Source organism: Sarcophilus harrisii, chromosome 2 (assembly GCF_902635505.1).
Source record: "Sarcophilus harrisii chromosome 2, mSarHar1.11, whole genome shotgun sequence".
Taxonomy (NCBI): Eukaryota; Metazoa; Chordata; class Mammalia; order Dasyuromorphia; family Dasyuridae; genus Sarcophilus; species Sarcophilus harrisii.
Genome location: NC_045427.1, coordinates 75,589,165 through 75,611,906, shown reverse-complemented (window position 1 = coordinate 75,611,906; position 22,742 = coordinate 75,589,165). Strand labels below are relative to the sequence as shown.

The following is a 22,742-nucleotide window of genomic DNA, read 5'->3' as shown; positions in this document are numbered from 1 at the left end:
AAACTATGTATCACACTCTCACATCGTTAGCTTAAGCTTGTTTAAAGAAGAACCTTGGGAGATTACCTTTATGTAATAGGAGAAGATGTGTGTGTAGGGAGATTTTTTTAGAATGAAACAAGAAGCCTTTTAATCATGATATAGGACAAAATGTTCTTATCTTCCTTGATGATAATTTACTTTTAATCCTATACCTATGTAGAATTTTAAACTTGATTTTAGTCAAATTCTCATAAAACAATGTACTGCTCTTTCACAGTGTGGTCCCAAATTAAAATTCAAAGTACAGAAATTGGGCATTAACTTTTCAGAGACATAGTAAAGAAAATCTACATTTTCGAAGATGTTTTTTCTGTAGGATTTTTTTAAATGTGAAAACTAGCATATTTATTTTAATGAAAAGTCATTGGATATGTTTATTAAATATCGTTATTGAATTAAATTTAATATAAATATTAAAGTATTTCTTTTTGTGTTTTTCCTAAAATAGGATATCAGTTCTGTATACCAGATCTTTGCTGATGAGGTCCTAGGTTCAGGACAGTTTGGTATTGTGTATGGAGGTAAGCCATTACAAAAGAACTTTAGTGTTTTAAAATAGATTTTTATTATAAAAAAGAAGTTAAGTAGAACTAGCCAATATATTGAAAAAGTCTGTTGTTATTTAGAGTATTGGATGGGGAGAAAGGTGTTCACATATCTCTTTGGGGATCAAGCATGATCACTGAGATTTTTCAGTGTTAAGTTTTTATTATTATGAATATTCTTTCTATTTACCATGTGGTAGTTATTGTGTATATTGTTTTTCTGATTCTGCTTATTTCGCTTTGCCTCTGTTCATGTATAACTCTTTTCATGCTTCTCTTTATTCATCATTATTTTTATTTCTTAATGCATAATGTTTTGTTATATTCATGTACCACAACTTATTATACATTCTTCAAGCTGATAAATATCTACTTTGTGTCCAGTTCTTTACCAACACACCCACAAAATGCTTCAAAAAAAAAGTCCTTTTTTTCAGTGGCCTCGTGGGTATGTGCTTATTAGCACTGTGCACTAAGTGGAAGTTAGACTTTTGAAGTAAGGAGTTCTAAGAAGAGAAGGTCAGAAGGAAATTTATTTTTGGCCTGAAGTTTAGTCACTATAAATGTCTTGGATGTGGAAGATGAAATTTCTTGTGTGGGTGCAGTAAAAAGGCCACTTTGTCTGGATCACAAGAGTATAGGAAAAGGAATAATATATAATGTTGGAGAAGTAAGTTGAAGCCCTTGTGAAGGGCTTGAAGATAGTAACAAGAAATTATCTTTAAATATGGAGCCATTGGCACTTATTCGATATAAGAGTAACATGATCAGATCTGCCTTTTAAGAAAATTTTTAACAGCTGTTTGTGGGATGGATTGGCATATAGATTTGATTAGCATAGCTTGAGTTAGGGAAACTGATTTACGCTTTTGTAGTAGTTCAAATGTGAGGTGATGAGGGCTTGAAGTAATGGTGGATATGTAAGTAGAGCGAAAGGAATGGCTATGAAAGATTTATCAGGGGTATAAATGACAAGATTTGGAAATTGAAAATGTGTAAGGAGAGGGAAGATGAGGAGTCAAGAGTTATTCCTTGGTTATGAACCTGAGTTACTGGAATGATTGTCTTGTCTTTGAGAAAAGTGGGGAAATTTGAAAGAGGGTTAGATTTTTTTTTTTAAGATGAGTTAATGTTTGGACATGTTGAGCTTGATATGCCTGTGGGACATCTGATCTGAAGCATCTAATGCTTATGATCTGATATTAAGTTCAGGAGAGATATTAGGGCTTATTTGCATCATTTTTGAATCAGCATCATGTTTGCCTCATAAATAATTTCATACTATCATTACAACTTTCTGTTGGAAAATTGTTGAAACATTCCAAAGCTTTGATGAATTGGTGTTCTTATTGATGTGGGTACTTGCAAATCTCTTGTCATTTCTTGAGGAATTGGTGCCCTTAAGTATGTGAAAAAATGTTCCACTTTTGTCTCAAACTCATTTTTGTGATTTTGTATGCATTCAATTAAGAAAAAGCTTTAGTGAAAGATCATTTATCACAAAAATTTATACTACTTAACAGCAAGGAATGTTTTGAATATTAGATGAGTACCTTATTTTCATGTTTCTTTCTTTCTTTTTTTATTAAGTTTGTATTAAATTTCTCATTTTGTGCCTTATTGTGGCAAGGTAGCATTAAAGGAGTACAATGAACATTACAGTTCTGCTGTTGGAGATAGGAAGACTTGAGTTTTAATCCTGCCTCAGACACTTCGTAGTTGTTTGAACACTGAGCAAGTCATTTAATTTTTCTTAGCCTCCTCTGTAAAATGTGGATAATTAATTGCTCTCACATCCTAGGGTTGTTTTGAGGATCAAATGAGGTAACATGCCAAGTTCTTTACAAACCTTAAAATGCTATATTAATTCTCATTCTGTCCCTAACTCTAAGCCATCGTTGTCTTGGGTTCTTGAGGGCTGTGCCAGCAAAATACCATCTGTGGTCAACTCTGCCAATCTCAAAAGATTTATAGATTCTCTCTGCCATTAGAAGAGCAACTTTGAATCAGAGATTCTTTAGTATAAGGGTTGCTAGTATGGAAAGGCATTTTTGGTCATCATAATTTATAATGACCTTTTCTTAAAACAGATGGGGTTGCAATATAAGTATTTTAACAAAAATACAGGGAACCTGGGACTAAGGAACTGGGGAAAGGGGTTGAGAAATGTTCTCAGCTGCTCTACTGCAAATAATAAATGAATAAAATGAAATCAGTAGCCTAATTTTCTTCCCTGGCTAAATTCTGAGGTCTTGATCAGAGAACATTAGCTGCAGTTACTATCTTTAAATATTCTTCCTCTTACTTTCAGTTAAAAAAAAAAAAAGTCATTTTTGCCCCCTATAGTGTCCTAGTTAAATCTCTAAAGTAACCTTTTAGGAGATAAGTAAATACAGAAGGGAAAATACTATCTTTTCCTTATCAAAATTAGTAAGAGATTAGAGTGATGAATTAACAGAAATATTAGGAAGAAAGAAAATGCACAAACTTAGTACAAGTAATTTTGCATATTTCAGTTGGTGGACAACTTCCCATTATGATGTTTTGTATTTGTGTGTATTTTAGCTGTGTTACTAATTTCATTTCTTTTTCTACAGGAAAACATAGAAAGACTGGAAGGGATGTGGCTATTAAAGTGATTGATAAGATGAGATTCCCCACAAAACAAGAAAGTCAGCTTCGTAATGAAGTGGCCATTCTGCAGGTAAAATAATAGTATTCAGTGATTTATTTTTTTAGTTCCTGTTTTATTTGTTGGCAAATCTAGCCTTTACTTTCTTTTTTGTTTCCCATCTGATTAATAGGTGGATGGTAAAGTTAGTTTCTAGAACTATAATTTAGTCTTATTTTCAAAAGTACATTTAAAAAGTATAAACATTTAATTTAAACCTAGAACTGTAGAATAATAAGTAAGGAAAGTCTCTACTTTGTTGCCTTGGGGTAAAAATGTCTTCTGTGCTCAGAGTATTTGGTATTATATTCTCTGTCCTATTGTGTATTTCATAGAGGTTATGTCACATTCCTCTCAGAGGTTATGTCACATTCTTCTCAGAATGTCCACGTTAGGATGGATGATGGATATCAGTGATCATGTCACCGATCATATATCTGAAAAAAATTTCCCTCTCCTATATACCAAACGAGTAGCCATCCACCTGTGACTGGAATATCTCTAGTGAAGGGGAAATCTTGATTTACCAGTATGGGCCATTCTGTTTTGGAATTAGTTTTAATTGTTAGGAAATTATTTTTTTTCTTTTTCTAAGTTTTAGGTTTAATTCAAACCTAAATTTGGTATTTTGCAGTTTCTACCCCCTGCTTCTAGCTCTGACTTCTGACTGATTTTTTTTTCTGGGTAACATCTGTTGCTGTATTTGAAGACATCCATCATGTCTATTCTATGCCTTCTCTTCATTAGTCTCAATATCCATTTCTTCAGTGCCTCTTCTCATGTAGCACAAATGTCTAGGCCTTTCATCATTCTGGTTGTGCTCTCCAGTTATCAGGGTCCTTCCAAGAACATGACACCCAGAGCTGACTAGAGCTCTTTACAGGAGGTTTGGTCAGGACAGAACTATCATTTCCTTTTTCCTGGAAGTGGAAACTCTCTTCAAATAGCCCAAAGTAATATCAGATTTCTTTGATTCCATATTACATTGTTGAGCCTTACTGTGCAGTTCCACTAAAACCTCCCTCTTTCTTCTCTCCTATATTTGTTCCTTCTGATCAAAGTATTTCCTTCAAGAGTCACATTCCCCTCTTAGTCCATTTGAATCTCAGGGATGTTTGCTTAGTTTTCCTTGTGTTATAACCTCTTGTTTTCTTGCTTGTTTCTTAGGTTTTAACATTTCTGGGGCAATTATTGTGTTATAGCCTAGTGTAAAACAAGTAATATAGATATTTGAAAAAAAATTAAAAGATCATTTGTCATTTTCATGACTTTTCAAATCATTGTGTTTAATTTCGTTTTAGATTCATGAGGCAGTATTTGAAAGATTAATGTATACCTATGCTCTTGATCAAAAGAGCAATTTATTAATATATTTTTATGTCCTAACATTTCTCATATTAGCCTTATTTTATGATATGGAAAGTAAAATTTAACTTGATCTCAGATCCTAGTACAGTTTCTAATAAGTTTGTTTGATTGTATGAAAATTATGTAGAGTATGCCATACTGTGATGGATTACATTCTAATTATACTCTTTATTGGTTATATATAGTCTTCAGCTATATAGTCTATATAGATTATATAGTCTTCAGCTGTTAAAAGGATTTTTTAAAATGCTACTGGAAGACCAGTTACCTGTATTCAAGTTACTAGTCAGTATGTCTACAGAACTAGAAATAGAAATGAGACATCTGGCTTGGTAGGGTTTTGTTTTGGGGCCTTAATTCTTGAGGCACTATCAAAATATATAGTAAGTCCTGCGGTCATTTAGGTCAGAAAATGAGATAGAAGCAGCCATTAAAGTATTGGATGGAAATATTTATAAGTAGTAGGGTGCTGTAATTTTGTTGAGAAGAATAATGTTGATTATTTTGTGGAATGCAAAATATTCTTCATTGTGGTAGCTGTAACAAATGTGTTTTGTGTTTTTAAGTACTTTAAATGCCTCAATTAAGTGAAACTAAAGAATGACATCCTATAGATTAAAACTTAAAAAGATATACCCTATATACCTGGAACCCTGGAAGCAGTCTTTAAAATTTTAAATTTTAAATAATAGTTTCAGCCATAACTTCAGAGTCTCTCATCATGAAATAATCAATTCAGTATTAGTTCTGTGGGATTTTCAACTGTTCCAAATTTAATATAATTCCTCCAAGAATCTCATAATCTAGAAACAGTTAGAGAAAAGAATCATAGGATCTCAGAACTGGAAGAAACCTCATCGTCATCTTTATACTATATCCCATAAATAGAAAGTTCCTCTACAAAATTACCTGATAACTATTTATCTAGGCTTTGCTTGAAGACCTCCAGGTTTGGGAAGCTTATTTCCTCATAAAATAGTCCCATTAACTTTTGGATTGCTCTTATTTTTAGAAAGTTTTTCTTTACTTCAAGACTAAATTTGTCAGTACAACTTCTCCCTATGGCTTCTGGTTCTGTTTTCTGGAGCCAAATAAAAAGGAAATCTTATCCCTCTCCCATGTGATAGCTCTTTATATTACCGAAGGTATTTTTTATGTCCATTTTTTTTGCCTTTGCTTCTTGTGGCTAAGTACCCCCAGTTCTTTCACTTGGTCCTTATGTTCTTGTGGGCTTTATCTAGACATTCTCTAGCACTTCAGAGTCTTTCCCCAAATAGGTTGACAGTACTGAACCAATACCTTAAAATGTAGACCCCACAAAGTGCAGGGACACTGATAAGATGCTTTTCGTTCTGAAGAGAGGTCTCTCAGTGAGATAGCATGCTAGTTTTTTGGTTGTTGTATCACACAACTGGCTTTTGTTGAACTATTAGTCCACTGAACCTCTGAGATCTTTTTCAGGTGAATAACTATTATACTTTCTTTCATCGTGTCAAGTCAACAAGCATTTAATTAACACTTAAGTGCTAGGCACTATGCTAGACAGCTTTGGGGATCCAGTGGCACAGTGTCAAGGCCCTTATTGTACTTGCTCTTCTCCGGACACTTATCAGTATCCTTCTTAAACTGTGGTATTTATACTTAGCAATACAGTACAATATGGTGTGAGGCATGCAGGGTCACCTGATGGCAGGAGAGTGGGGCTGGGGGAAATGTACTAGCAGCTGTATGGATGGTAGACTAGAAAGAGAAGAGGCAGGGAGACACGAGTGCTGGTCTCATGACAGAGAATGCAGAGACTGATGGCGTGGGAGGTCTAAAGGTGAAGAGTGGACAGGACCACAGATGTAGAGATTGGAAAGGCCTGTGGAGGCCATTGGGGTTAGCCCTCCATTGTACAGGTGAGGAAATTAAAGATTAAGATAGCTGAGTGACTTGCCCAGTCAGTAGTTACATAATGTCTAAGATAGAATTTGATTCTAGATCTTCTGACTCTGAGAAGACTCTGTCTACCACACCACACTGGGAACAATCACTAAACACAGGTTTTAATGGGGGGAGGGGGGATGAGGGTGGGTCTGTTCTGATGAAAGAAGGAAAATCATTACCTAAAAAAACCACATTTTTGTGTCCTGGTAAGAAGACTAAGGTTGATGCAGTATCATTTTCTTCTTGATCATATTTGCAAATAACTTATTTGTCTTATAATTGCTTTTGTCCTATGACTGCTTCAGTCATAGTTCTTTGTCTCTGAACTTGGTGTGATTCAACTGGCCTATAATGGGTTAAATTTTAAAATTCAATTCTTTTTGTCTCAATTACCTGACCTGGCGCAATATGTGAATGCAAGGGATTTAGGGTTGTATCTTCATCAAACTATCTTTCAAGGATATCTGATTTTCTATACAAAAGTCTGGAATGCTATTTCTGACCTGGTCTCAAAACAGTGAAACATTTCTTAGTCTCAGTAGAGAAGGGTGGTCATTGCTAGCCTGATTACCAAATTTCCAACCTATCATGTTGTTCTGTACTCCTCAGCTTTGTAAACAGTCATTTTATAGTGAATCCCTTTACATCATCTATCACATTCGGTTCTGTGTTCTGTACTTTACAAAACCTATAAAAAGGGAGCTGTTCATCTGCTTAGGGTCATTGATATGTAGGCAACCCATTATTTTGGCAGTCAACCTTACCCTGTTAATAAACTACCTTACTCAGAGATTTATCTCAGTGGATCCATTTGGGAGTCTGGTAAAACTTTTGGACCTCTTCTTCCAATAATGTTTTTAGCTGTGAAAAATAAAATAGGATTGCCAAGGAAACTGAAGGTTAATGAAAATAAAGATATAGTACTTTTCCTTATACAGGTTTCATGGACCCCTTGAAATATATCAGATTCCTTTGGGGGCTGTGGACCCCATGTTAAAAACTCCTGCTGTAAATTGATGATAAGAATCCTTGTTGCAATAAATCACTATGCTGCTCCTCCAAAAGACTTGTCTTTTGAATGGGTTGTATCAGTAGTAATCAGTGTTTAAGGGAACTTTAATAGTTGTTTACAGTAAAAATATTTGAGTTGATGCACTAATGATTACATCATTACATATGTGGTTTAAGGCTATAATGACCATTATAAAATTGTGATTATTTTATTTCCTTAAGAAAAATTAGCTTAGGATATATCAAGCATCCATTTAATGCTAAATATAATATGAGTATTTTAAATACATACTATTCAGTTTTAGCAGGATAGGAACAAAGATAAAGCTCATTTAAATATGTACAGGAAATCCTTCAATTCAGTGGGGAAAAATTTCTGCCCAACTTTCCCTGTCTCCAATTATTAATGACTAACAAATTCAGTTTAACAATTCATAATTTATATTTAATTAGTTTGAACAAAGATCCTCCTCTTCCCTATGTGTAAGTAGTATGTTTCTGAGAATTCTACAGGAAGTATAGTATTATCATTTATGTGCTTTCACTAAAAGTCTCCGTATCTTAGAGCCAGTAGTAGCTATACATGTCACTGATTTTTGTTACAAATTTTTTTTTTACCACAAATATTTGCAGAGTATCTAGTATAAGGTGCCTTTAAAGAACTCTTTGAAATCCAATAAGAATGTATCAATTACTGGTCTGTAAAAGAAAACAAAGTATTTACTATTTTAAAGGTAAATATCTGTTGCTGTAAAGAACTGTAAAATTATAAGTAGTTCTGCCTGCTTTGGATCTATTACCTATACATTCAGATTATGTCATATGATATGTATTTTTGACATCGGACAAGAAATGCAGATTTTGATATGTCATCACTGCAATCAGTAATTATTTAAATATTTTGGATAATACAGTCTCACTAATCTGGCCTATAGCATTATCATGCTTTGGAAAAACTGACAACTTTTAACCATATGCATCTCCAACTGACAGTTTTGCCTTTTATTGATGGCGGAAGGTGGTCAGGAAAAGCTAAATGGACATTTTAGATTTTGAACTGGGCCTTGAAGGGTAGTAGGATCTGGATAGATGAGAGAGAAAAGGGGAGGGGAGGGAATTTCAGGCAGGAGAAACAATTTGAGCAATAGGAACAGTGTCTACCCAGCAGACAAAAATAATAAAGAAGGCAGTAAGGTGCAGAGACCATAACTAGAATGTTTCTGCATCTGCACAAGGCACAAGTCATAACCATTTGGGATATAAAAGAGCAGTAATATCAGATAGAAATGGAGACTACTAAAACATTCATAAGGATCCCTACAAGCCACCTACTGACTTAGAAAACTAAAGTTAAAAAACTTCTTTGTATTTTATTGTATTTTTGTTTATTTTGTTGTATTTCCCAGATACATTTTAATTTGGTTCAGGTCATACTTAGGAGTGTTATTGGGAATATTTGATATCTCTGAAGTATTGTATATATTATTCTGATTCAACTGCAGAATATATGAAATTGGAATATAATGTTGATAGTTCTTGAGGACCAGAGGCAAGAGACTTGTTTATATCAAGTCAAAGATCAGAAGCCTATCAGAGGTCAGCCAATTCCTCTAGGAAAAAAATATGTTCATTATTCCAACAGAGAATCCATTCACAAAGCAATCAACCTCCAGGAAAGGTCCCATGCTAAATCCCTGTGCAATATCTTTAATCATAAACTTTACTTAACTTGAGCCTTTGATTGGCACATGCTTTCTTCAAGTTGTGGCTACAGGAACAACCTTCAGATCACTCGAGTTGCATCTTTCCCCAGCTCTCTCCAGAGACTTACCTCTGTGAGCAGCAGCTGATAATGGAGAAGGGAAGGTGTAGACAAGGCGGGACAACTCATTATAAATATTTAGAAAGTACCTGCTGTATATACTGACCATGAGAAGCATGAAAAGCATGGATGGATGGATGGGGCAAAGCCAAGAAGACCTCTCCCAAGGCCTGTTTCTGAGAAGCTCATTTCACTTCTCAGTGACCTGGACAACTCTTTTAGGTACCAGTTTGCAAAGAAAGTGCATTCCTGCATTGGTAGAAGAGCTGCCCTCTTTAGGGAGTTCACTGTATCAGTGATACTATAGGGTTAGTCCTTGGCCTCTGTTGTGTATAGGGAGCTAGGCTTATCTTAACCAGGGTCTTCCTCCAATGAAAAGCAATAGGTAGAGGAATATAAAAAGATGATATTAACCTTAAAGGATAAAAATGGACATATTTACATCACTTGATGGAAAACTACAGGAAAATGCTGATGGTTCAGTAAGAGACAAATCTATTCACCCCTTGGGATTTCAGGACTTGGCACAGAAAATGGTTCCTTCCTCCCCCTCCAGATTCTGAGGCTAAAACTGTGGAAGCAGCACCATATTAGGCTTATACAGCTGTACTTACATCATATTTTGTATAAGTGAGTCAGAAAAATGCCTAAAGGATCTTTTTGGTCCACTGCTAATTGAAAACACAAAATAGGAAATGTCTGTTTGATACAGTAGGATATAAACTGCATAAAAGTCCTAGCACTTAAAAGATTTAAAACCCTGAGGTATCCAGAAAACCTGGTTATCAAGTGACTTATACTTCTAATATGTTAGAATCTTACATAGCCATAGTTTTACCATTTCTTCTCTATATAGACGGCATTACTACCACTTAACTCTCATAGATGCTTTTCATTAATAATAATCATAGTTAATAGTAGTGAGCATTATAATGGCTATTATATGCCAGGCACTATGCTGTATAAATATTAACTCATTACTTCACACAGTCTGAGAAAATGAATTTTTTAAGTTTTCAGATATTATGTGTGGGGCTTTATGTTCATTTATTATGCCCTCCTGAGAATAAGAAACAAGTAAAAAAGATTGTCACTTTCTAGCTCTTTGGTGCCTCAGTTTCTTCATCTATAAAATCGGCGTATTGGTCTGCATGGTCCCCCAGTGGCCCATCTTGAATTCTATGTCTATTAATATGTAAGCAGAAAATCATTGTTGCAATTGATGTACTTTGCAGCCACTGACTTTATTTTTAAAGAACTGGATTGACACTATATACTTTATTCTATGAGAATGTATAGCATTCATAGTTCCACTTGTATATTCTATTTTGGGGACATATATATATACTTCCCAATGGTTTACAAGCAATTGATTCTTACAACTGTGGTTTGGAGGAATATATCATCTTGACATTGTGCATTTGCTTTACTTGATTTGCTTTTATTCTGTTGCATTTCTTAATTTTACTTTTTTCTATGTAATTTTTATCTAAATATGAATTTTATATGTTTGCCCCCAAAATGCCAAAAAACATTGCAAAAATTATTTGAGGATAGATAGGAAGATATAAATGTATCTCTGACTTTCAACTTGTATCTTCTCTGTTAACATTCTGTAATTTTTCAGAATTTGCACCATCCTGGGATTGTAAATCTGGAATGTATGTTTGAAACTCCAGAACGAGTCTTTGTAGTAATGGAAAAGCTACATGGAGATATGCTAGAAATGATTCTTTCTAGTGAAAAAAGCCGGCTTCCTGAGCGAATTACTAAGTTTATGGTCACACAGGTATTTTTCCTTTTTTCTTGAAGTAGACAATAATTTTAACTTAAAGAGAAATGATACTTCTATATGGGAGAGTGGGAGAAATTTGTAGACAGTGTCCCCTGGGTTTGGATTTTGTTTTGCTTTTAATTTAGAGGATATTATAAAATTCAGAACAGTTAAAAAAATGATAATTTTCAAAAAAAAATAATCTTTAAGATATCCTTAAAAACTCTATGCAGTAAGTATTATTTACATGAAGGGATTAATTAGGAAAGTTTCGAACCATTGAGTCCCCTTCAGTGCACTTGATGAGATCATGACATGTATTTTTGTTGGACTGGACCATTTCTCTTAGAGTTTGATATTCATTCACAATTGGCCTTTTGCTTAGGGAACTTTCAGGACACTTGATCATTGCCCACCATTGGTCCATCCTCCCATTACTTGTATAGATGAATATAGTGACATACTGAAAAGTTAAGTGATATCACCAGGATTACATGGAGGGCAGTTCCAAACCCAGGTTTCCTGACTATCTGGCTAGTTTTCTTTGCATGATGACATGCTGGGTCTCAATAATACATTTGACAAAGGATAGTATAGATTTAATATTCTAGTGAAATCTTAATAAATTTTAATTGAAACTATTAGAATTCCAGGTCCCATTTTTTCTGTCTAACCCAACAATTACTGACTAGGCTAGATGTAAGTTAGTTTTAAGCTCCCAAAAGCTTGAGCTCCCAATTAAAACTCAGAATATTATACATCTCAATATTGACTGTTAATTTTTTCTCACTACTTTGATAAATATCCCAAGAATTAAAATAACACTTTATTTCATTCATAGATCCTTGTTGCTTTGAGAAACTTACATTTTAAGAATATTGTGCACTGTGATTTAAAACCAGAGAATGTGCTGCTAGCCTCAGCAGAGCCATTCCCTCAGGTGAGTGTTGGGCTGCTACCTGATATTTCAGAAGATAGTTGATTAGAAGTGGAGTGTCTTGACTTGCAGAGCACTGCATAAGAAGTTAGAGAGTAAAACTAAATGCCATCTCATTAGATACCTTATTTATTTTTAAATGTGTTAACCTTCCCTATTGTCCACTATTATAGCACTAAAGTATTTTGATTATTGTGTGTATTAGCAATTTTTATTAATATTCAGTTCAATATTAAGCAACTATTACACAGGAGTTACTGTGCTGGGCTTCTAGGAAACAAAGACAGAAAGTCCAGTTATCTTACAGTTATACCTTTTAGTGTACAGTTTTCTTATAGTGAATGAACTTAGATTTTTAAGACTGAAAGTTCTCCAGGTAGAGTTTCTCTTCAGGCTCAATAATTTAGAAGGAAATTAGAATTGAAATTCTAATAATTTCAATTAGAAAATTAAAACTTCCCTGCAAAGCTTTTTTTAAAATCTGTTTATTTATTTGTTCATTGATTGAGTGATTATTATTTAATGACATGGACTGACTCAGAAATGTTGAACTTCTCTATATTTTATTTGAATTACTTCAAATTCAAAATTCTTAGTTTATAAGGAATATTTAAATAGTTACAATGTTATACTGTTGGGGAAAGCTTACATATGTACACATATAAACATATATAAATATAATATAGTTAGATAAGATATATTAATATAGATATATTTGTAAATTGAACTACATCTATGTAATTTAAGGGTACTCTTTATTTCCAGGTGAAGCTGTGTGACTTTGGTTTTGCACGCATCATAGGTGAAAAGTCTTTCAGGAGATCTGTGGTGGGAACCCCAGCCTATCTAGCACCTGAAGTTCTCAGGAGCAAAGGTTATAATCGTTCCCTAGACATGTGGTCAGTGGGAGTTATTGTTTATGTGAGCCTTAGTGGCACATTTCCTTTTAATGAAGATGAAGACATAAATGACCAAATTCAAAATGCTGCATTTATGTACCCACCAAATCCATGGAAAGAAATTTCTGGTGAAGGTAAGGAATTAAAATGAATTTGATTTTATATAATCTTGAGTCTAAACTCATTGTCTTTCCTCCAAAACATGTTTCTCCTGACTCCTCATTAGAGTTATTTCTTATTCTTTTTACTTGATAGCAACATTCAGTCTTACTAATTCTTGTAGGTTCTTTTCTCATGTTATTGTCCCTTTATTTTCCCATTTCATCAGCATATCCCTCGTCACCTTTTATGTTCTATCTTGCATATTATTCCCTGAAGTCCATTCTGCAGTACCCTAAGAGCAGTGATGTTGCCGAAGTTCTTTTTATGGATCCTCTAGCCTTACATTCCCAATATATGTTTTCTTTTTAGCTATGTCCATCCCTATGTACTTCTCTCATAGAGGAGCCTTACTCTTCAACAAATATTCCTACTCATTGTCCTCAGTATAACATACCTTTCCCTTCTCTAAACCATCTTCTTGCCTTCTGCTCACTTTCTCTTTCTCTGACCACCACACTTGCTAGTGTTATCATAGAATCCTGGATAATAGTGCTGGCAGAGTCTCAGAGGGACCTGACAGAGGGCCTCTGTTGAGAAAGAACTTATCCTCAGTTTATCGATGAGGGAATCAACCATAGAAGGTGGTCTGCAGCCAGGAGCAGCAGAGACAATTCTTGTTACACTGTGACCCTCCAGGTTTGTTGTGTTGATATTTGTAACATGCTCTGCAGTCTTTCAAAACTCCCATATAAATGTCCATAGTTCTTATGAGGAGAGCGGATGAAAAAAATTAGTGTGTCTAGCAATCCAGATAGGAGTGTGGCGCTAGAAGGAATATCTAGAGTTAACGTTCAGCTTGTGGTTGTTCTTGTTGAGGGACACAGTTTGTTCCCTGCAAGTGTTGCTAGAATCATCACAGAGGGCCTCTGGGGATGTAGCGGAATAGAATTCAATTACTGAGAAATTTGCTAATTAGATAATTTCCATAAAGTGGTCTCTATTTGATCAGTGGAAGGTGGAAGGATAGTTCTGGTGGGCATCTTAGTCAATCAGGTGGGTCCTTAATCAGAGTTCTAGGAATATATAAGTATTGCACAGATATATCTCTTAAGCCTGGAAACCACCATTTGCCCAGAATTAGGTTTTTTGGTCATATTGTGGGGAAAAAAATAAACGCTGAGTGCAAAGTTCTGTGCTAAGTGCGGAGGATAGGTACAATGAGAAAAGCAGTTCCTGCTGTCAAGGAGTTCCTGTTCTAATTGGGGAGAGACAGCACATGGAGAAAACTTCAGCTGCAAGTCAGATGGACAAGTCCCAGGGTCATTTGAGGGAAGCTGCAAAGCAAATGGTTATGCCCCTTCTGTCCTATCTTTTTCACTGATAAAATGATTGTTGAACCATTTCATATTTTACTTTTTTGGGGGTCTTGAGTCACTATGGTTGAAGTACCTGCATATGCCCTTATTTATCGGGGTAGTACCTGTGGTGCTAAACTGAAACAGGTTTGGGGAAGGCCAATCCTACGACTCTTGGGCTAACCTGCTTTTTTTGTCTGTCTTGCTCTGAAGAGACTTGGAAAGCTCATTCATTGTTCCTGTACTCTTTTCTTCAAGCCTTGTCTTATCATGGCCTTTAGCGTGAATATTATTACAGGTCACATTACTTACTTTCACCAGTGGTTATCAAGCCCTTCTTCATCAGAGGACTTCCTTTTTTTTTTTTTTTAATTATTTAATATTTCTCCTCAGTTACATTTAAAAACATTTTTTTACATTTGATTTTTGAAACTTTTGAGTTCCAGATTCTCTCCCTTATCCCCACTTCAAGTCCCCATTAAGAAACCACATATGAAGTTATATAAAACATTTCCATAAAAGTCATGTTGTGAAAGAAAACATAGCTATTCTACCCTAAAAAGAGAAAAATCTCAAGAAAAATAAAGCAAAAAAAATTAATAAATAAAAAGAGAGTATGCTTCAATCTGTATTCAAACACAATCAGTTTCTTCTCTAGGTTTGGATAGGATTTTTCATAAGTTCCTCAGTGTAGTAATAGATCATTGTACTGCTAAAAATAGCAAAATCATTTACAGCTGAACATTCCAAAACATTTCACTTTGCTTGAATTCATGGAGGCCTTTTCAGGTTTTTCTGAAAGCATCCTGCTTATCATTTCTCATAGAATAATAATATTCCATCATAATCACATACCAAAATTTATTTAGCCATTCCCCAATTGATGGGCATCCCCTCAGTTTCCAATTTTTTTGCCCTAAGAAGAAAGCTGCTATAAATATTTTTGCACATATAGGTTCTTTTCCTTTTTAAAAAATCTCTTGGGAGTAATGTCTGTTAGTGGTATTGTTAAGTCAAAGAATATGCATGAATTTTAGGCATCGATCATATTTTTTGGTCTTTAATCTATTTGGGGTATGTCTTTTTTTTTTTTTTTTTATAACTTTGATTCACTTACCCTTTATGTTTGAGGAATGAGGCCTTATCAGAAAAACTGGCTTCAAAACTCCTTTTTACAATTACTATTGTTAACTGTATTCCCTTCCCCCATTTATTCTATTCTCTCTCCTTTTATCCTGTCTTTGAAAGTGTTTTGCTTCTGACCATTCCCTCTCCCAATATTCTCTTTCTTCTGTCCCCTCCTTCCTTCCCATTTCTCATTCCCCTTCCATTTTCTTGTAGGGTAATGTAGATTTCTATACCCATATTGAATGTGTGTATTATTTCTTCTTTGAGCCAATTTGATGAGAGTAAGATTCACTCCCTCTCTCCTCCTGCTTTCTCTCCACTGTAAAAGCTTTTTCTTGCCTCTTTTTATGGCAAATAATTTACAGCATTCCACTTCTCCATTTCCCTTTCTCCCAACACATTCCTCTCTCACCCCTTAATTTCATTTTTTAAAGATATTATCCTTTCATATTCAACCCACACCTGTGCCCTCTCTTTGGATATACTCCTTCTAATTGTCATAATAATGAGAAGATACTGAGTTTTGAGTATTCTCTTTCCATGTAAGCATGTAAACTTATATTAAGTCCCTTATGATATCCCTTTCATGATTACCTCCTCATGCATCTCCCGCGTCCATCAGAAAACTAAATGTCCAAATTGGTTTATTTCATTGCTTCTCCCAGTTTTTCACTGAGATAATCTTCGTTTGTATTGTTCTTATTTGACTTTGAGAGCTTCTGCTTCTTTAGAGGCTCTGGCCTTTAGAGCCTTTAGAGGCTCTTTAGAGGCTCTGGGATCATGTTTCTATTTTCTCAGACCTTTTTAGATGTTTTCTTTGCTGACATCAAAGGTGAAATATGTTAATAGAAGAAGACATTAAAATAGCTGGCCAGAGAGCTGAAATCCCTTAGGACTATTATGAGATTTTTGCCTTTTTGACAAATGTGGTTTTTATTAAGAAAGTATTCATATGTACTGTCTTACTAAACTATCTGAAATATGTTCTCACAACAATATTACTTCTGTTTCCTCACCCTTTTATTCTCACCACCATACTTTTTATGGATTTGCGTGTTTTTGTATGGTCCACCTTTTTCTTTTTTCAGATCTTTCTTTTAAATAATAGACAAGTCAATCAACACATATTAAACATCTCTGTGGTAAACGAGAGATATAGAGACAAAATAGAGATCATTCCTCCCTTTACATAGTTTACATTGTTAGGGAAAATTGCACGAACAAATATAAGTATATGTAAAATATACACATACAAGGTAATTTGGAAGGGGAATGCACTAGCAGCAGGGGATCAGAAAACAGCTTCTATAGAAGGTGATGAGTGCACAGGAGGGAAGCAGAGACTTCTAAGAGGAAGTACAGAAGAGAACAACTGGTAGAGGTTGAGTGGACAATTTCTGCAAGAGCAAGGGAATAAGAGAGAAAGCAGTTGAGAAGGCTAGTTTGGCAGGATTGTACCATGTGAAGTTGTACCATGTGAAGGGGTTATGTGTGTTGTACACTAGAACCAGCTTATGAAGGGTTCTAAGTGACAGAGGAGGCCCTCTTTGACCCTAAGGCTCATAACTTGCTATTGTAGCTTTAGTAGTAGATCAGACATGCACTTTAGAGAAAAAGCCAACTATAAGAAAAACTGAAGGCTTTTGAAATAATTCTCATAAGATCCTGAGTTAGGGATGTGGCCATCTAAATGGAGAGAGAATAAATTTGAGATATAAAATGAGAAGATGTGGCAACTGAGCAGATAATGTAGACTGAGAGTGAAGAGGCAAGAAATGTACTTAGATGTCAGGAAGCATGGGAGTACAAAGAAATAGGAAAGGTGATAAGTTATCTTTTGGACTTGGTGAGTTTGAGATATTTACCCTTTTGAGATATTTCTAGTTCAAAATGTCTACTAGGTAGTTGTTAGAACAGGACTGGTAGTCACAAGAGAGACTGGATCTACATGTAGGAACAGCTCCCTACAGATAATATCTGAACCCATGGACACTGATGAGGTCACCAAAGGAGGATATAGCCAGGGAAGAGGGTCTAGGAAAGTCTTGGGAATGTCCCTAGAGTTAAGGAGTTGGATTCAGGTCATGAGCTAGCAAAAGAGACTGAGGAGTGCTGGACTGGTGGGAGGATTATGAAGAGGTGACAAAATCCCAAACAGGAGAGGATATCTTGGAACACAGGATTATTTATACTGTAGTGAGACCAAAAAGGAGGAAACCTGAAAGCAGGGCATTAGATCTGGCATTTAAGAGACAGGTGGGAACTTTGGGAAAGTTCGTATTTAGTTCCCTACTGAGGTTTGGAGCCAAATTCCAATAGGTTGAGAAATCAAAGAGAGGAGCTGGAGGAGACAGCTTTTTTCTAGGAATATGAATGAGAGGAAAGATATAGGATGATAGTTTAAGAGAAAGAGACCTGGCCATGTGGAATTAGTGGATAGGAAGAGCTTGAAGATGAGGGAGGAAATAAGAGAGAAGCTTGTGGGAAGCAATCTGCTAGAGATAGGAGAAGATAGAATAGAGAAGATGACCTTGTCAAGGAAAAAAAAGCCCTATCTTCATCAAACCGGAGTAAAGAAAGAGAGAATGGAAAATTTGAGGGAGGTCAGGTGGCTCTAGACAAATACTGTCCTTTACTTCTAGTCATGACGTACTGCTCCACCAAACCATAGTGCTACTCGTGCGATCATATTTATCCTTCTTGGGTTAAATGTCAACTGTTTGGGTGTTTTTTTTTTTTTTTAACATTAACTTTTCTTTTTTCTTAGCAATTGATTTAATAAACAACTTGCTTCAGGTGAAGATGAGGAAACGTTATAGTGTTGATAAATCTCTAAGTCATCCCTGGTTACAGGTAAAATTACATTCACTTGAAATATTTTTTAGTCTCTATTGGCTGATAATGAATTCTTTCTTAATAGCAAAAAAAAAAAAAATCATTAGGTCCTCCTTGAAACTCAAGGACATATATATTTCTCAAACTGATTTTTATGATTAAACTAAATTGTACTTCATTGTTTCTGCTGAGATTTCTAAATCTTTTGTCAACCTTAAATTTTTTCACTGCTGGGTTTTTGTTGTTGCTGTTTGTTCATTTTTTACAATACATTCTTCAAATGAAATTTTTAGAGGCTTTTCATTTCCTGTAACTTGACAAATGGTACAATTCTTCATATTGACCTTAAGTATTATTTACTCTGTCCTTTGGGTGCATACCATACCCAATACCCAAGATGGTATTAGAACAAAATAATGCCCCCTTTTGATAACTAGTAAAAAGTTCATATTCAATTGAATTGAAATCTTACTTAAAATATATTTTGGACTAATAATGAGTTTATTCTTATATCAAAATTTCCTGTCAATTTGTATATGCAAAATTTGAAAATTTTCAAAAAAGCATAATGCAAAGAGGTATAATGATTATAAAAATGTGAACTAAAGTTTGATAGTGATACTATCATTTTTAATAGCAAATATTTGTTAATGATAACATATATAGGTTCTTTTTGCAAAAACTAGAGAGGAAAATTACAGGATTCACATCTACCAGAAAGAAGTGTTTAATTACACTCAAGAATGTGAAGCACATGGGTTTTTAAGGCTATCTGAAACCTGGTTCCTTTGTTCATTAGAAACACATCCTGAAAAACTAGCTAACATTTGCTTGGATAAAGTTAACCGACCCTTAAACTCTGAAAATTTTTGTATGACTTATGGATTTGAGAATAATTAAAATAATAGTTCAGAGAGAAAAACAAAACAAATGCTTGATAATATTTAAAATTAATTTAATATTTTTAGTTAAAAAGTATTGTATTTCTTTTCAGGATTATCAAACTTGGCTTGACCTTAGAGAATTTGAAACACGAATTGGAGAGCGTTATATCACACATGAAAGTGATGATGCACGCTGGGAAGTACATGCAGATGAGCACAATCTTGTGTACCCAAAGCACTTCATTATGGCTCCTAATCCTGATGATATGGAAGAAGATCCTTAAGTTAACTGCTCATTTAAATATGGAAGATTTCCATTTATGAATCCATCTGTATAAATGTACTACTCTCAGACTATTGTCTATATGAGATATGAGGAAATATGATATCAGTGACACATAGTTTGTAAGATGTAGGTATAGGAGAGGAGAATTAAAACAGAATGAATTCTTGTGAGCTTTCTAGAAGTGTGTATCAATGCAGTCATAATTTTTGTATTTTTCTATACCTTCACTTATTGTTGTTTTCTAGTGTTTAATATATTCTCCCTTTCGGATTTTTACACATGGAAAATGAAGCTAATAACAAATTGTTTGTGTTTGCCTGCTCAAGTTACACACAAATTGCAAAATTTGGATCTAGTTTAAAACTCTGGTTATGGGCTTGCATTCAAGAAATCATTGGGAAACAATGATCATATTGACTTGCTATTGACTCTCAACGTTTATTTGAATGATCCTTGTAGGAATTGAAGCTTTTCCCCTGTATGTATAAAAAAAAGGGGTAACAATTCACTTTTCTTTAGAAAGTGAATCAAATGTTTAAATCAGTGATTCCCAACCTTTCTGGAGTTGTGACACTGTATATACTACATGGCAAATAATTTTAAATTAGATTAATATTGCTTTTAAAATTTATAACACATTTTTGAGAAAATGGAATCTACATGATTGTTACAAAACTTAGATTACAAAGCATTAATCTAAATGTCAGGTTAGCAGTGTACTCTTATAGCCTGGCTCTAGCTGCTAAAATATTCCCACTCTTATTAACATTTTAGTATCCTAGTTGGGAGTCTGACTTTCATTTAGCACAGATCTATTTATCAGATTACTGCCACACAGCTTTGACTAAATTAAGAGGGACAAGTTTGTTAAATATTCACTAAGGTTATTAATAGGTAAAAGTTTTAAGTAACCCTCTAGTCTTTATCAGGTGTAGACAACCAAACCAATCTTCCTTTCCTTTGTGTTCCTGTGGAGGGTCTTAAAGCTCTTATGGACTTTTTAAATGAAATACATCTTTAAATGACTGAAACAACAAATGCTTTCTATTACTTGTAAACTCATCTTTTTTGTCTCTGTAATACTTCCTTATCCCAGGTAGCCCAACTGACCCTGGGAGTAGCAGGAATGTGCAGAGCTAGCTCTGACTTGATTGTTATATTTTCAGTGTGAGCATTTATATCTTGGAAATTGAAAAATGCTGCAAATTAGGGCTTGGCCTGACTTACTATTTTGTTGATTGTGACTTAAGAAAGTGTTGGAAAAAATGTTAATAATGCAATTAAATTTAAAAGTGTGCCATGGATACAGTCCTACCCCTACCAAGAGTTGGTTGTTATAAATTTACCAGCATACCACTTGTGATATTTTTTTTCTTTTTTTCCCCCATTTTAATTGTATTAACTAATACACATGAAATAGCTTATTAGGAGGTTCTCAACATAATCTGCCAGTCACTACTATTGTAGAGCCGTCACCAGATTTCCTAGCAGTTTTGAACTACTTAATTGTAATTGAAGTTAATTAATAAATCCATGCAGCTTATGCTCGTGAATTTTTGATCATAGTTTCTTAGAGGATGAAGACACCTCAGAGGGACCCTAGTATATACCCTTTTTATTGCACAGATGAGGAAGATAGATGCAGAGAGGATAGTGACCTGTCTTCATTCATGAGCTCGAGCTTGTCCTCTGTTCTCTGAATGCAAAGCCAGCGCATGTTTCATCTGTTAAATCTTGCCTCTCCTTTTGGTTCCCACTGATAACTATTAACACTCCTAACTTAATGGCAAGGCTCTATAGGCAAAAGAAGGAACCCCTCACTTCTCATTTCAAGCTTGGCCCCCTCTTCTCCAGCAGGCTGACAAGAATAAGAGCAACTGTTTTTCTGCTGAAATATACACTTGCTCTTTATTCATGTGGCTTCAAGCCTTTTAAAGATAAAAGAGTTGCTATCTGTAGCATGCTCAAGTAATTAAGAAAAAAAAATCACACCAATCTACAAGAAATCTAACCATTCTCTTTATTTTATGTTATCTAATGTTCCACAATAGCTATAGTGAAGATTTCTTTTGAAAGCTGAACTATAAACTCTTGGGACATGTTCAGCTGCATTTAAGGGGACAGAGTTTTCTGTACATTCACAAAATTATATAACTGGAAGTCTCAGAAACCACTGCTCTATTCTGCCCTTACTCTGGGCTGGACTGCCCTGAACCTGGCCTTGACAGATTTCTGATCAATTCTGAAACATCTCTGGGTGACCTCTCTCGATAATTCTTACACATTATCCATATTAATTTAGAGACCAAGAAAAAAGGGCATTTAAAAAAAATACATAAAACTTTTGCTCAAGCTAATTAGTTATATTTCCTTAAATTTCTTCAAAATTAGCCTGTTTGTTTGTCTGTTTGTTTGTTTTTAATAAAAATTAAGGATAAATGAGCCAGATTATAATAGCAGACATGTGGAATGAAGCAGTTCTGGATCACCAGATCATATTTGTTTCATATAAATGCAATGAAGATTGGGATCAGTGGTAAAGAACCACATAATAATGTAAAAAAAAAAAAAAAAAACTGGAATGTTATCATTTTGCTAAAATGCTGTATTCAAACATTGTAAGCCATGAAACTAATTGCACTCTTTTTTTTTTGTATAAGTTTTAAGAAATCAGTTTGTTAAGTCACTGTCAGATAATGTGGAGTTGGCTAAATTACTCCAAATGCTGTATAACCCACATAAATAACCATTTTATCTTGATTTCATGTTGTATTTGTATGAGAAATTAGTGTTTGCTAAGAAATATTTGCTTTTGTAAAATCAGTCCGTTTTTTATATTTTTGTTACACCCTATTGTTTGTAAATATCTTCTTAATACCTTGAAAATAAACTGTATTTCCCTATTGCATTGATCATTTTTAATGAGAAAACTTGAACTCGCTTGTCTCTTCAAGACAATACAATTTTTTTCTTTGTTTTGTTGTACTTCCTTTTCTAGATCTCACTAATGATAGCACTGTTCTGGGAGGAAGTTATCTACAAATTGGAACTCCAGCTTTAGAATTAGGTGGCACTTTATATTAGAGAAACTGATTTTAAAATCATGCTGAAAGCCATTTCCTTGTCTAACAAATGCTGGGTAAGGATTCACAGC

At 34.5% G+C, this 22,742-nt stretch overlaps 1 protein-coding gene across 4 annotated transcripts in view; it reads left to right on the top strand.

The window, feature by feature from the left end:
• The window catches only part of PRKD3 (protein kinase D3), a 93,687-nt gene extending 71,193 nt beyond the window's left edge, over nt 1-22,494 (top strand). For all 4 annotated transcript variants that reach the window (XM_023495008.2, XM_031950352.1, XM_031950351.1 and 1 more), the window contains 7 exons: nt 491-563; nt 3,185-3,291; nt 11,016-11,177; nt 12,004-12,102; nt 12,865-13,132; nt 18,351-18,436; nt 19,413-22,494. In XM_023495008.2, the coding sequence (XP_023350776.1) occupies nt 491-563; nt 3,185-3,291; nt 11,016-11,177; nt 12,004-12,102; nt 12,865-13,132; nt 18,351-18,436; nt 19,413-19,586 (969 nt within the window). In that variant the 3' untranslated portion in view covers nt 19,587-22,494. The remainder of the gene's footprint in view (nt 1-490; nt 564-3,184; nt 3,292-11,015; nt 11,178-12,003; nt 12,103-12,864; nt 13,133-18,350; nt 18,437-19,412) is intronic.
• Nucleotides 22,495-22,742: the final 248 nt, after the last annotated feature.